The following is a 13,816-nucleotide window of genomic DNA, read 5'->3' on the forward strand; positions in this document are numbered from 1 at the left end:
GTCAAAGGATTATTATAGACGATAGATCGTGATTCTCGAGTGGATGGTATTTTATTCTGAAAGAGGTCTGATAAATAAAAAAAGAAATTCTGCGCGACAATATTGTCGGAGTGATTATTCTGTTGATGTATTCTGTACGGAATATGATAGAATTTGATGGCGCTTCGATCGCCACGTTTCAAACGAAACGTTGCAACTACGGAGATGATCTCGATGACGACACAAAAATAACGCAGAAGATGTCCATGATCGTATGGGACAGTCATTATGCACACAGAAGGAGCAGAGCCCACCGGTATCGCACTAAAGGTTTCCAATCCCGGCAGGCAAGGAAGTATGGTCACCGATACGTAATTAATCGATAATGAATGTTTCTTCCTTGACGAAAAATTCTACAACCTCTTCCTCCACGTTCTTCGTATCAGAGTCCAACTCGTCGGTGTCGATATCTAAAACAGAATGAAGAAAAATAAAGTCTGGTATCGTTAAATTCAAAATCTTATTGACTACTAATATATGTATAAATCAATATTGAAATTATTACTGCAACGCAACTCCAGACGACGCTTCTTCTGACTGTTCCACTCCTCAATACGCTTCGAACGATATTCCTCGAATGCCTTCATAAGGGCGCAACGCTTCTCAATTAGTTCCTTGGAAGCCCGAGTGAGGCGCATGCGATCTTTGCTTTCAAATTGGGCCGAGTACTTCTTCAAGTTCTTCTTGATCTCCTTTATTTGTTCGGCAGACAATAGACTGGGTGGTCTGGGTCGCCAGAGAAGTTGATTGAAAGCGTTCAGATTTACTCGCTTTAATATACGACCTTGGAACGTCCAGATCCAGTATCCATTGTCTACACTGGTCTTCCAGCTGGATACAGCTGTTACTACGTAACTGGAATAACGGTTGCAGATTTTGGTACCAAGTCATGTAGATGGTTTAGTTAAATTATTAGTACTAATAGAAGGAACAGTTACCGTCCAGTAGGATCCCATTCGACATCAGAAGTTTGATAATGATCTGTCGTGTTCATGATCGTGAAGTCATTAGTGTCGATGAATTCGAGAGCTCCAGCCATGATAGTTAATCCTGCAAGGACGATGAACTGTCCGGATGGCGACCAGAACAGGTGGTTGCATGCCTTCTTTTCCAGTTTCTCTGTGAACGGTAAATTAGGGATAATGGCATATAAATAATGGGTGATTTGTCGAGAAATAGACCTACTTAAGAGCCCTGGCTGATGTCCAAATCGAACCTCGTAGAAGCTCACATTGACGCTGGGGACTTCTCCGTGGATAATGGCGAATTTATTGCCTATTGGTTCCCAGGCGAATGCGTGAATTGGTTCCTTAATCTCCACACTGTCTACTGGAATTTGTTTCTCTCGCATGTGGAAGATTTCGAAATTATATGACATTCCCTGCAAACAAAAATTATATAACCATGCACTACGTTGACCAAACGTTTCTGTTTTATACGTGAATAATGGCGGATATTCTTACTGTATATTTCTGCTCGGTCTTCTCTTTTCTCTTGGCGAAACGATCGACCTTAACGCACAGATAATCGCCAGATTTCTGCCAATAGATCTTGCAATCCGCCACGTTGAATAAGTTTTTGTTACGGATCTCGTTACGACTGAAGTTGTAGTAGTAATTAATGAAGAGTACAAAATTAAGACTGATATTAGAGTAAGTGTTTTGTTTAATGGTAATAACTTACTTGGGAATCTCGAGAAGAGTAACTCTAGCAGGGACATCTTTATCTTCCGGCACCCAATAAGCAAGAATATTGTCTGTTGGAGACCAGCTGAAGTCTCTAATTCCAGGAATCTTAATATGTTTCTTATCGAGCAGACCAAATGACTGAGAAGCAAATTTACAAACGTTCATAAGTATTTCAAAGGCTTTTTCAAAGGCTTTAAGGGTAGGAACTTACAGGTGTCTCGTATACGCTGAGACCGTCATTCGTCATACGGGCTAGGTACTTGTCATCATGAGACCAGCGAAAAATTGGCCACACCGAAGATCCATCAGTGGAAAAAGAGCGTTTCTCTTGTCCAGTAAGAATATCCCAGATGACGAGACGCTTTTGATCAGAACTGCCATCTGAACGAGGTGTGAACGTCACTAAGTAGCGTTCGCAGGGTGAGAAGTCAATGCATTCTACTCCCCTCTGGCCAAACCTCGCCTGCTGAGAGAATTGCGGACCACCCCAAAGTGCAACACCAAGCTTGTGGAAAGTCGCCAGATAAGTACCCAATGGAGACCACTTAACATATGTCTCAGTCCATCGCTATACAAGAAAAGAAAATCATTGTAAGTCATGTAAGTTTGTAGAATCATTAATAAAAACTGGGTACTCACAGGACGTTCTTCAATCATATTAGGTTCTGGAGCTGAGTTTTGCCATATCTGAACATTAACTGCTGACCCGTTACCACAAAGTACACAGAACTGGTCGTATGCATCAGGATCCAAAAGATAATAATGTAAATCACCAGCAGCTTTGTACGGCTGTGGCTTAGGTGGCTCCCAATCCTTAGGAATGTCTTCAAACTTCTTGAAGTCAGTGAAAAGGTTCAATTTAAACGTGTGCATTTTGTCAATCTTGTAGTTATTCATTGACTTCACTGCAGCCAGTGCATTTAAAGGATTGTTATACTCCAAAAAGACATATCTGTAAATAGTTCCATTATCATCCAAATTTATAAACATCAGTCCCTTTTATATTCACACATACCCTTTAGTAACACCATTCTCGTCCTTGGGATAGTATTCATTCACAATAGTACCGAATGGACTAAACAGTTTATGGAGAACAGTTTGCAGTTTCTCAAGACGCGCAGGTTCAACCTGAGGTACTCGATCAATCACAATAACTGCTTCTACACCATCCGTCTCAGAAGGCTTTTGCTTGAGTAAATCACCAAGAAGTTCTGTCAAAGAGAACAACATAATCACAATCATTGCATTCGCAACATTTGAAACATTATCAGTAATACAAAACTAAGTAAAAGTAAGTGAATCGAGTACACTGTTCATCACTGCTCCTAAGATCAAAACTTCACAACAAATATTACAAGGATAAGCAGAAAGTCTGTTTCATATTTAGTCCAAGAGTTAAAATATCTCTTAAAAGGATCATCTTCCTATAACATCCAATAGAAAAGAGTCTCTTAATCTACATGCATTGTTCATAAATCCACTATACTATTAATCTGTTTGTGGTTAGGTTGCTTTACGCCGTGTATACGGCCATATGCAACCATGCTGTGAGCAGCGAATATATGCCAGACGTCACTACGTCCAAAAGTGTGCATACCTTCGTCGGTGATGTCGTCAACGAAACCTTCAGGATCGCTAAAGTTTGGCTCCTCATCATCGTTCATCGTGTCTTCGTTATTCTTAACAGCGTCTTCGTTTTGCGGCGTTTTATCCGGCACCGTTTTCTTTGCCATCTTGGAAACCTCTGCGCACTCGGACTACCCGATGAAAATGGCAGAACTCAGCTCTTCCTTCCTCGAGCCGGTCGCTATCAAATGACACCAGGAGGCGCACTCTACGCACCGGCTGCTTATGAATTCCATCATTTATGCGTAATTTTTACCTTAAAATTCGTCTTTCCTTCATGAGCAAAGTTATGTGAATTCAGACGCCCTCAACTTATGCATCTCTTTTTTGTTTCATTCCTTGAGCCGGCAGTTTAATTTGTGCACAAAACTATTGCAGCTTTGAAAATATTTTATCAGAAATTATTAAAAGCTAAGGGATATGATGACGCTCGTTTTACCGTTATCATTTATTCATCGTGGATCATCGAAGAACCACATGTGTTTTTGAATATCATAGCATTTTCGAAGTCTTTATTCTTCCATTCAGACGCCTGGAATTATTCATTTCATCATGTCTTTCAGTAAGTAATGCAATATGATATGCGTACAAAGTGTTAGCATAATTCAACTGATCTTATATTCTTATGGTTTCATGATATTCCTTATTATTATAGTGTCTCGGATATCTGTACATCAAAGTGGTCAGTCAAAATTATCAAAGCCAATGGAAATGCCGCCATTTATTGCACAAAATAAATCTTCGAGAGCAACTGATAGTGGACCTTCGAGAGGGACCATGAGTAATATGTCATTACTTTTGGGTTACAGAGCCAGTGCAGTTTATAGAAGTACTAAGGGTGGATTCAAAGTAAAGAAAGAATCTTTCGGAAATTAGCATCCAAAATGTACTTTAAGTTTCTACTTTACCGATTATAGGTACCGAGATATCAGAATACTTATCGCCTTGCTTCCTACAATCCATTCAAGTGTGAAGTGGTTGATAAAATATTAGAAGACGTAATGACTATGACTTTAAAGGGAATGAAATACAATCCTGCGGTGTGCATGAAACTCTGTCAAGATATGTCCATCGAAATTCGTAATCGTATCTTCAAGAAGGATTACGATCGGTAATCACAGAAACAAACCAAATCACCATTCGTCGATAAGACAGATTTATCGGCTTTTTACTGCGATTTTAGGTACAAGTATGTAGTGACCATGACGATCATCGAAAAGACTGGTCAAAGCATAAATATGGGCTTAAGTCGTCTTTGGGATGTTGAAAGGGATACATATTCTACTTATATATTTGAAAACACAGATTTATATGCTGTTGGTGCTGTGATAGGACTGTATTACGAGTAGAATGTCCCTGGCCCTTTCATAGGGATCCTTAAAAATTCTAAGGGTTTTATCGTATGAAGTGATATTCATGAAATTTTCAGCTTCCTATTACTCATTGTCAAACGTTCGCTATTCGCGGCAACGTTTGATATTTATTTTGCACATTTTTAAGTCACTTTCCAGGAATTTATGTTACTCCTTTAAAAATTAATATATATGACTTTCGAGAATGTTTACATTTACTAGTTTCCTGACTCCGTGCTGTCAACATTATTTAGTAGAAATTTGCATTTTACAAAAGGTGAGAAACAAGTGACATATTTCCATTACCTTCCGTGTCACAGTTTCATAAAAGAGTTTTTACGAGAGCGATTGAGTTTTACTTTCTTGGTAACTTTGGTCGAATAAAGAAATAAGGCGTCTTTTTGTAATTTTTACATTTTCTTTATTGTTATTAAATTAATATATTATGTGTTTGATATATATATATATTTATATATATATATATATAATAACAGCGACAAGTACAATATATTATCATGATTAGTAATAATAATCATAATCGAAGATTTTACTGATTACTAGTGAAACAAAAGTGGCGAAGTAATAATTGTATAATTATAATTTTAGTCCATTGTTAATTATATTTCGTATTGATACAGGGATACAGAAAAATAATACCGCGCGGACGCGGTGGAATGTCCATGCGCTCATCCTCGCGTCTTTTTATTATATAAAAGCGAAGCGAACGAGAATTTCAAAGTTTCGACAGAACACGGCGATCGGTCGCGTCCTTCACCGCTTTCGTTCTGACTTGAAAACTGACAATCTAAAGGTGCGTGCACAAAACTCGAATTTACACGTAGAATCCGACACATTCTCTCTCGATAATTTCCGATTGAAGGGATGATCTAGATAGACGAGAAGAAGAAAACACTGAAAATAAAATTTTGAAAAGTGAATTGATTCGCTGCGCATTTATCGCAATAAAAAACAAATTCGACAGACTGCGCGCGCACCCTACTTCGTGTGTGGCTCTTTTTATATTATTATTATTCTTTCTTTTAATAATATTAGCATTAATTGTACCTTTACTTACAATCCTACAATCTCGAGCTAACTTATCATAGCGAGATCGGAATCAGTTTTACACACACAAACGTCACTATTGATCCTTGGTCCATTTTCGACGCATACGTTTATTTACAAGGTGCTTTCACGTCAGATCGAGAGCGATAACATATTTTGAGTTTTTCCCTCCAGTCGTTTCCAACGAGCGATTTTAATAATCACAAGCACACGCTGACAGTTTCCCATGTAAATTTTCGAAATTACTAACGGTAACTTTGTAAGACAGTGTAAATTTCGAAAATTCCTTTTGTAACGAGACTGTAGAATGTCAAACAAACTCCTTTTTTGAATCTTCACAAAGATTGCAATACTAAAGTCATAAACGGTATGGCGACCACTGAGATTTCTGCACATGCAATCGTCACGGCGAACGGTCAATGAAATAGAAATGAAGAATCCAGGACGATATTGTTGTAGAAAAAACTAAAGATCGAATGTACTCTATAAAAAAATTATCTAACTTTATTCTCAAAGCGTTTCTTCATCCATTTTTCATATAAAACCGTTCGCTTCTGGTAAAGACACCATTTTCGTTTATCCTTTGTATTCGCGTCGTCGCTGCACTATCAGTCGATAATCCGTCACGCATTGAACGACCCGGATTGGCCGTGACAATTTTACAAAGTTACATAAGACGTTCCATTTATTTCGTTAACACCTCGAAATTCGATTGTAAACAAGATATCCAAATCCTACAATAAATTACAGCATGAGAATTATTCACGTAGTAGCGCAATACAAAATTTTCAATTGAAATCTCAGCTTACTTCCCATTACGCAAATACTTAGTTCCGTGACAATCTTTTACTCTCTTTTTTCTTTTTTTTAAACATTTAACTTTCCATGCCGCTATTTTTCTCGTCACCTGTCACGCTTGCCCAGGTCTGAATTTCAAAAAGAAAGAAAATAAGAACAAAAAATTCAACAGAACATTCCACCTCGTCGCGATCGGTATGGAAATATCGAAGGTTTGTCAATTTATTTATTTTTTGTTGTTTCATTCGTTTTATGCATGCTATGTATATGACACATTTACAATAATAACAATACGTTACTTGCCGACAATTGCCACGTTCGCCTCACGTCGTAACCCGAAAAAATGTGTGTAATCGGTTATCACAAAGTTTTCGAATGCATCATATATAATATATAACGTTATATATGGTAGCACGTCTTATGTCTTTTCGTTTCCCTTTTTTTTCCTCTTTAATCGGTTTAATTACGAAGGTGTGATTACTCTGTAAGTAATATCAATTAATCATAATAATCATAATAATCGTTACGATAGTATGTATCTGCATACGTAGGTACTATTACGTAATATTGTTAAGTTTAGTATACGGTCGTGTAGTTGTATGCGTTTGTATGTTCCTGTCTCTCTCTCTCTCTCTCTCTCTCTCTCTCTCTCTCTCTCTCTGTTTCTCTCTCGTGCGTACGTGTATACACAATTTGTATACAGGTATACATATACTATATGCACGCAACACACGCGGTCCTTCTTACTCTTGCACGTATTCATATTCAGTGTACTCTGTTATACAGTGGGGACGTGTCCAATATTCACATGTGATTATTACTATGAATTATCTGAGTGTGCGAGGAGTGTTTTCGTGTTGTCGAGGATTTACATTGTTCACGGTTTAAAATCTTCTTCACTTCGATTCTCTATATTCCATTATTGAGTGCAGCCGAGGAATGTGTCATTCGTGGAGCCAGTGTCAGCGTGAGAAATTCAAATGGCAACTCTTTCGCGCGCAAACCAGTCAGACATGTCTGATAAAATAAAAAAAAGATGAACAAGAAGAAAAGTTAGACTGATGACTAGCATTTAATTTATGAGATTACGAGTTGTGAATATTAATAGGTTGGTACGACTTTTTTTGGCAAACTTTTGTATTTTGAATGTTTTTTCTTTATGAATTGGATGGAATTTGTTTTTTGGGGTGGAGAAGTGGGCGACGCGAAAGAGCTTATGCACGTTGGAGGATTTATAAAAGGGCAGCGCGCAATGTCTCGTTAATTGTATCCGTATTACGTCGTTTAATTAATAATGTTTATCCTTACGCTTCTACTTAGTCTTATAAGAGAATTCCTGCTGATCGACAACCGCCCGGACCTTGCGATAAGAGAAATTCTATCTGCCATCTTGATTATGATTGTTTGTTTGTTGATTTGAATCTAGGAAAAACCGCTAAGTCCAATTTGAATCGGACAGTAATGATGTTTTGTTGATTTTCATGATATTCATATCTAGAGAGACTACAGCTAGTTGCTTGAATTAAAATTAATTGAATTTGAAAGTTTAAATTGAATAATTTTTTTTGCCGCAAGATCGCGCCACTGTCGTCGACGAGCCTCGCCATAATTTACAATATACACCCAGTATAATATAAACGTTATGGGTTTTCTCTTCGTGATTTCCATCGTGGCACATTTTCAATCCGATTCTCCCTGTCAATATAATTCACCGACAATCGGTAATCGTCGTTTAATTATAATTAAATGCTTTAGCGGTAATTTCATCGATAACTGACAATCGCTGGCGTTCCGGGCACGGACTACGTTCTCCTCTCTCTGACGACGCGCCGTCATTTTCGCGCGTACATTTACATGCTCGTTTATAATAAAATACACATTCACAATGGTACGATAATTAAGTCCCATGTTTAATGAACGGACCGTAAGTGTACAACGTATTTTACGCGCATTGGTGAATTAAACGTGTTATTCGATCAACACGTTTTCCACCTGTCGTTCACGCGTCTATGCGAATATCATGAGTATTTTCATTATCATCATCGTCATCCACATTTACGTTTTCTTCTATGTACAATTCCAATTAATTAATTAAGAGTTCTGATATCTCGACTTTCTTTTATCCCACATATAAAAATTGATTTGAAATCACTCCTCGTCTACTGACGCACAGTTAATTTTCTTTAAATATAGTCCGCGTCATCGTCTTCACCTTCTTTTACTTTAAAATCATTTCGTTAGGGCACACGCGATTTAAACATTTTTTTTAAGTCTCTCTCGTGTTCTTGGTAGTCCGTTTAAGTGTAAGCTCACAAGTCTTCGGCATCAACGTCCCATTGAGGACTCTTCGTGTTCGTCGTGACGGAACGATTTAAAAAAAAAAAAGAGAGAAACTAACTCCTAAATCACAAGTGACAATATTTTATTTAATCGCAAACACTTTCGCGTGACGCGTGCACCTTTGAAAGTCCCTCTATCGCCTACACGTTAATTCTCTGTCATAGGCGTGACAGGCATCAGCTATGTACATTTTAATGTCTTTCGTATTTAATATCTTTGCTTCTCCTCTTTGTCTCCTTTAACATAAGCGTCATCTTCTTGCACAGTCTCATCAACAAGAAGTCCGTCTCGTTCTTCCTCGTATTCACGTCGCGATAAGAAGAGTCTCCAGAGAATGCACGATCGCCGAATCGACAGTTGTGATCGTCGCTTCGATTCGCATAATCAGTATATATCTAATATTTACAATTCCCCGAGCGTGACGATTCACCACGTACCTGGAGGATTCACGGCGATCCGTCATAATGTAACCGGTAGAGCGATCGGTTAATTTTAAGGCATTCTTATTCAACGTCCAACGACGCGGTTTAATGTTTTTTCGATTGGCAGTATGCGACAAGCTTTGTTAGGGCGTGATCTTTATTCATCTCTTGTACACGCACAGATTGCTATAGACATCCATTCAGACTAATGTGATCCAAAAAACCCAGGATGCGGTTAAGCCTGAGTCCTCGAAGCAGAGCATCCGGTTCTTGTTTGATATCAAAACAAATCCTTTCTCTAGGATAGATGACAGATCCAATTGCAATGTCTGGTGCAGTAACTTATACAGAGGAGTCCCACAGGCCAAATAAGATTCCTGGCGGTATCCACAACTCCAAGAAGATGGTCAAAGTCTAGAGATGGTTGATTATCGTGGTTAGGTTGACGAGCGGGCGAGAGGGGGCCGAACGGTACTTGGCGCTCGACTTGGAACCGCGGCCCCGTGTGTCATACAGGTTCCTCGCGTTTGAAGTTGATGTTCTGGGAGGCGCAGAAGTCCCTGGTGAAGGGGACGCAGTTGAAGAGTTTGCAGACCTCGCACTCGTAGACGGGCACGTTGTAAAACAGCGTGAGGAGGAGGGCAAACAAGCCAACTATGAGGATCATGCAGACCCAGATCAGGAGGATCTTGCGACGACGGTCGTAATGGCCGAAAGAGATAAAAGGCATTAGGGCGTAAGCGGCCAGGAAGCCGAAGATGAAGCCAAATAGATGGGCGTAGTTATCTATCCATGGTAGGACACCCAGGATCAGAAGACCCAGCAAGATCATTATTAGCTTCATCAGGGCACGACGAGGATGCTTCAGCATTGGCCAACAGTGCAGCACCTCGACAACCAGTGTTGCCAACAGTGCAAAATGCGCTCCTGCAGGTCCCACCTGAAAAAGTAATTAGAGATTTAATCACCCTGCCTATGTTATATATATATATATATATATATTTATCATCATTATGGCTTTGCTAGTTTATTTATTTCATTACGGAATGTCCTAGATTCATTTCTATGTAAAGCGAGATAGATCATCTAGGACGCAGAGAGAATCTATTTATCATCATTATGGCTTTGCTAGTTTAGCCAACAGTGCAGCACCTCGACAACCAGTGTTGCCAACAGTGCAAAATGCGCTCCTGCAGGTCCCACCTGAAAAAGTAATTAGAGATTTAATCACCCTGCCTATGTTATATATATATATATATATATTTATCATCATTATGGCTTTGCTAGTTTATTTATTTCATTACGGAATGTCCTAGATTCATTTCTATGTAAAGCGAGATAGATCATCTAGGACGCAGAGAGAATCTATTCTCAGTGCAACGATGCTTAGACTGATTCATTGGTTTATCCAGCAATCTCTACTCTCTAGTACAGTGTAATGTATTGGATTCTGTTTAGAACTCTCTAGGGTGTTGTAATGCTTCGAGATCACGCGTTTCCAATGCTTACTGCTGTGCCATGTGTATCAGCAAAAGGGAACCCCTGGCACGGTGTACATGACGCTATCTATCGGGATCTACGTGCACGACATTTCCTATGTTCATTTTATTATAATAGATTGCGTGTTTTTTCACTTGTTATGAGATAGGCCATATCTGGATTTATGTCAAAGATATCTTGTTCTAGGAAATAGTGAATCTACGTATTTTTAGACTTACTATATTTTCGCTAAAAGTTTTATCGGTACCATAGATACCATAAAGATTAAAAATTTTTACTCTGAACTCTATGATATTGGTAGACAGTTCATTAAGGGTAGTTCACAACAGTTACTTTTACAGTGCCAGTAGTCTCAGATGAATGTGTAGTAAGAGAGGGTCCTTACAACTGTATTGACCAATTCCATTGTAAAATGTAGTCAAATAATTTGGGAATTTTATTAGCGGAGAAAATGCGATTCCACTTCATCGTCCGCGTCCAATTTGATTGGGAGAATCTCATTCTGGCGCTTTAATGCTCTGTTTAACCTAAAGGGAATATGGCGCAAATATTATGGTTCATGGATGTAAAGAATACAAGGAGAAGAGAGTGAATCGACTTGTAACATCAAGTTTACAGGGACGTTAAGAGAAAAGCATCGACGATAAAATAGAACGAGGGTAAACTGCTCCGTAGAGGGTGTTCGGGCTTGATCAGAAGGTTTCAGGACGACGAGGTACAGGATGTGTAGTGTAGTTGTTGCAGCTGTATTATTTAGCAGCCATGTGTACTTGTTCTTCATTTAGTGTGACGATTTGGCTCCAGGTAATATTCAATAGGACGAAGGAATCCCACGAAGAGGAAAGAGATAGTTAATACAATTAAAACTTTCGAACTTCAGCCGGGAAGTGAGTTCTGTTTAGATTACGTCATTTACTGGATAATGCAGGAAGTGCGAGATGGAATGTAATTGGAGTTTCAATCGGATAATAAATTCATGAGTATTAGTCCTGTTTAATGTTCCTGACCTCAGTTCCTAATTGTGCAGTATGCTGAAGTATAATTATCTGATTCTCAAGTGTTCATTGAGTTTTTGAGGAATTAATTTTTATGAAAACACTCTGTGACAAGTATTATTTAGGTTTACCATATTTCTCGCTTTTCTTTATCTTGCTATTTGCATCTAAGTCTTGTTATAGTAGTGACATCTTTTTACCTCTGCTCTGTACGGTACGAATATGGCGCTGGCAAGATTTCCGGCCAGTGCACCCACGAAGTAGATCAATGCAATTCGCAAAGATCCGGTGAGCTTCTCCAAGTCCCTCATAAGGAAGTACTGGACCAGCAGGGTAATGGCTAGATGAAGGATCCTGAAAGGAGGATGGCCTTAGTTTCAGTACACAACTCTTTATCCATGACGTTCTGTATTATCCTTTCTACTTTATAGTGTGGCACTATAGTAAACTATAGTGAATCTGGATATCTGGCGCTTACCCGGCATGGAGGAACATGGTGGTAAAGAGCCTATAAAACTGATCCGGCCATTCTGGATGAAGGAAGGGTATCATGCCGCAGACATCGTGGAGGCACTCGACTTGTGAGCACAAGGAAGCTTCCTCGTGGAAGTAACCGTGAACGAAATCACAATATTCTTTGGTGGTGATCCGACACATTCCATGGATACCGATGCAGCATGGATGACCAATGACTTCACAGACCATATGCTCCGCCATTTTATCCTTGTAACGGCCTACTGGAAAATTATTGTTCCCCTGCTGGACGCCGTCCTTGCTACTAATGGAGACAGGATGATCACGATTATGACAGTTATTACATTTCACTTGATTAATCATTTCTTTTTTATCTACCTAAAACGCTGACTGAAGGGATTTGTTTTTCGACAGATCGGCCATTTTGTTATGTCATCTGGCCATTCATATGGCGCTATGCTTGCTGGAGCGTCGCAAAATTTTGGATCCAATCCACAAACTGAACCGCTTATACGTCCTCCTGGTCCATTATCTCCAGGTCCCCATTTCTTCCAGGTTGATATTGTATTCTGAGAAAATCGATTATAGTTTTATATTAGATTTCTTTTTCCAATAAGTTTTCATTCTGAAAAACGATCTTCACTATTTGTATTGAGTAATTAAACAGCTGAAGAGACAACTGTACAGTGCATTGCTTTTATAATTGCGATGACGTCGGTGCTATAAGTTCCTAAATGTATAAAATAAAAACTTCATCTAAAATCCAATTAACCATACACGTGCTAAAATTGAATCTTTCATTTTCCAAGAATTGAAATTTTAATTTTATAGCCATACGAAAAAATGTTAGCATTTCTTTTCAGCTAAATAGAATGGCGCTAAAATTCATATTTGTTTTAAATATAAATTACGAAATTCCAATTTTCGATTATTCACTCTTATTCTAATATATATATTACCGTGACGGTTGATCTCAATCCCCGGACCAGTTTGTTTGAAAAGAGGTAAAGATAATATTATCAATCTGAACTCTGTCTATAAGCAATCACACTAATTTCTATAAATCAAATCCATCATTAACTCACAGAACAATCCGCCTTGCTAGATTGAACGCATCCAGAGTCATCGTTCCTGATGCAACAGGCAGTGTCGCGCTCTCGTTCCCGCCAAACATCAATTTCCTTGAGAATTTTAATATCGCGTCTCATGCACGGCGCAAATTTCGCACCAAGATGAATGAGATCCGCCGCCCTGGGACCGATCCAGAAGTTTGCAGGTTCCTGATAGTCGACCTGTTGCAACGAAAGACTGGTCACGAGTACCTGGAGAAGAAGAAAGTATGAATTAAATATGAAAAGAAGAAAAAGGAGCATTACAATTTAATACCGTATAATAATATTTCAACTGGCAATCAAGGAATCTCATTCACAATGACGATTCGATAAAATGCAAATCAACGAGGAATAAACATGACCGTATAATTGTACATGGGTGGCTTAAAGAGAAGAAAAGTAAGT

The 13,816-nt window shown here is 38.7% G+C and overlaps 3 protein-coding genes across 11 annotated transcripts in view; 1 reads left to right on the forward strand and 2 right to left on the reverse strand.

The window, feature by feature from the left end:
• Positions 1 to 32: 32 nt before the first annotated feature.
• Positions 33 to 3,460, reverse strand: LOC107267756 (eukaryotic translation initiation factor 3 subunit B). The gene is made up of 10 exons (XM_015739803.1): positions 3,325 to 3,460; positions 2,743 to 2,938; positions 2,367 to 2,679; positions 1,939 to 2,295; positions 1,723 to 1,865; positions 1,503 to 1,638; positions 1,225 to 1,420; positions 978 to 1,158; positions 545 to 894; positions 33 to 449 (listed from the first exon to the last, which is right to left on the reverse strand). Exons 1-10 carry the CDS (start codon positions 3,458 to 3,460, stop codon positions 355 to 357), a joined length of 2,103 nt encoding a protein of 700 aa, XP_015595289.1. The 3' UTR covers positions 33 to 354.
• LOC107267729 (tctex1 domain-containing protein 1-like) lies at positions 3,397 to 5,061 on the forward strand. The gene is made up of 4 exons (XM_015739754.2): positions 3,397 to 3,915; positions 4,009 to 4,202; positions 4,271 to 4,464; positions 4,537 to 5,061. The coding sequence occupies exons 1-4, from the start codon at positions 3,906 to 3,908 to the stop codon at positions 4,700 to 4,702; spliced, it is 564 nt and encodes a 187-aa protein (XP_015595240.2). The 5' UTR covers positions 3,397 to 3,905; the 3' UTR covers positions 4,703 to 5,061.
• Positions 5,062 to 6,345: 1,284 nt separating this feature from the next.
• Positions 6,346 to 13,816, reverse strand: part of LOC107267843 (inactive rhomboid protein 1) — a 174,560-nt gene continuing 167,089 nt past the window's right edge. For 5 of the 9 annotated variants that reach the window (XM_025085116.1, XM_025085121.1, XM_025085120.1 and 2 more), the window contains 6 exons: positions 13,385 to 13,621; positions 13,259 to 13,285; positions 12,678 to 12,868; positions 12,304 to 12,603; positions 12,026 to 12,179; positions 6,346 to 10,270 (listed from right to left, as the gene is read on the reverse strand). In XM_025085116.1, coding sequence (XP_024940884.1) covers positions 9,839 to 10,270; positions 12,026 to 12,179; positions 12,304 to 12,603; positions 12,678 to 12,868; positions 13,259 to 13,285; positions 13,385 to 13,621 — 1,341 coding nt within the window. In that variant the 3' untranslated portion in view covers positions 6,346 to 9,838. Of the gene's footprint in view, positions 10,271 to 10,485; positions 10,534 to 11,956; positions 12,180 to 12,303; positions 12,604 to 12,677; positions 12,869 to 13,258; positions 13,286 to 13,384; positions 13,622 to 13,816 lie in introns of those variants that run through there. The other 4 variants (XM_015739996.2, XM_025085117.1, XM_025085122.1 and 1 more) reach the window with 3 other exon arrangements.

The sequence above is a fragment of the Cephus cinctus genome, unplaced genomic scaffold (genome assembly GCF_000341935.2).
Source record: "Cephus cinctus unplaced genomic scaffold, Ccin1 Ccin1_scaffold0457, whole genome shotgun sequence".
In the NCBI taxonomy this organism is placed as follows: domain Eukaryota; kingdom Metazoa; phylum Arthropoda; class Insecta; order Hymenoptera; family Cephidae; genus Cephus; species Cephus cinctus.

Bases quoted from the DNA above. Each gene is read 5' to 3' on its own strand.
- LOC107267729 (XM_015739754.2), top strand. The intron at 4,203-4,270 runs GTAAAGAAAGAA...TACCGATTATAG, and splicing joins GTACTAAGGGTGGATTCAAA to GTACCGAGATATCAGAATAC. The intron at 4,465-4,536 runs GTAATCACAGAA...CTGCGATTTTAG, and splicing joins TTCAAGAAGGATTACGATCG to GTACAAGTATGTAGTGACCA.
- LOC107267756 (XM_015739803.1), bottom strand. From the start codon at position 3,460: ATGGCAAAGAAAACGGTGCCGGATAAAACGCCGCAAAACGAAGACGCT. The intron at 1,421-1,502 runs GTAAGAATATCC...TTTTGTTTGCAG, and splicing joins AGACCGAGCAGAAATATACA to GGAATGTCATATAATTTCGA. The intron at 450-544 runs GTAATAATTTCA...ATTCTGTTTTAG, and splicing joins TCGTCTGGAGTTGCGTTGCA to ATATCGACACCGACGAGTTG.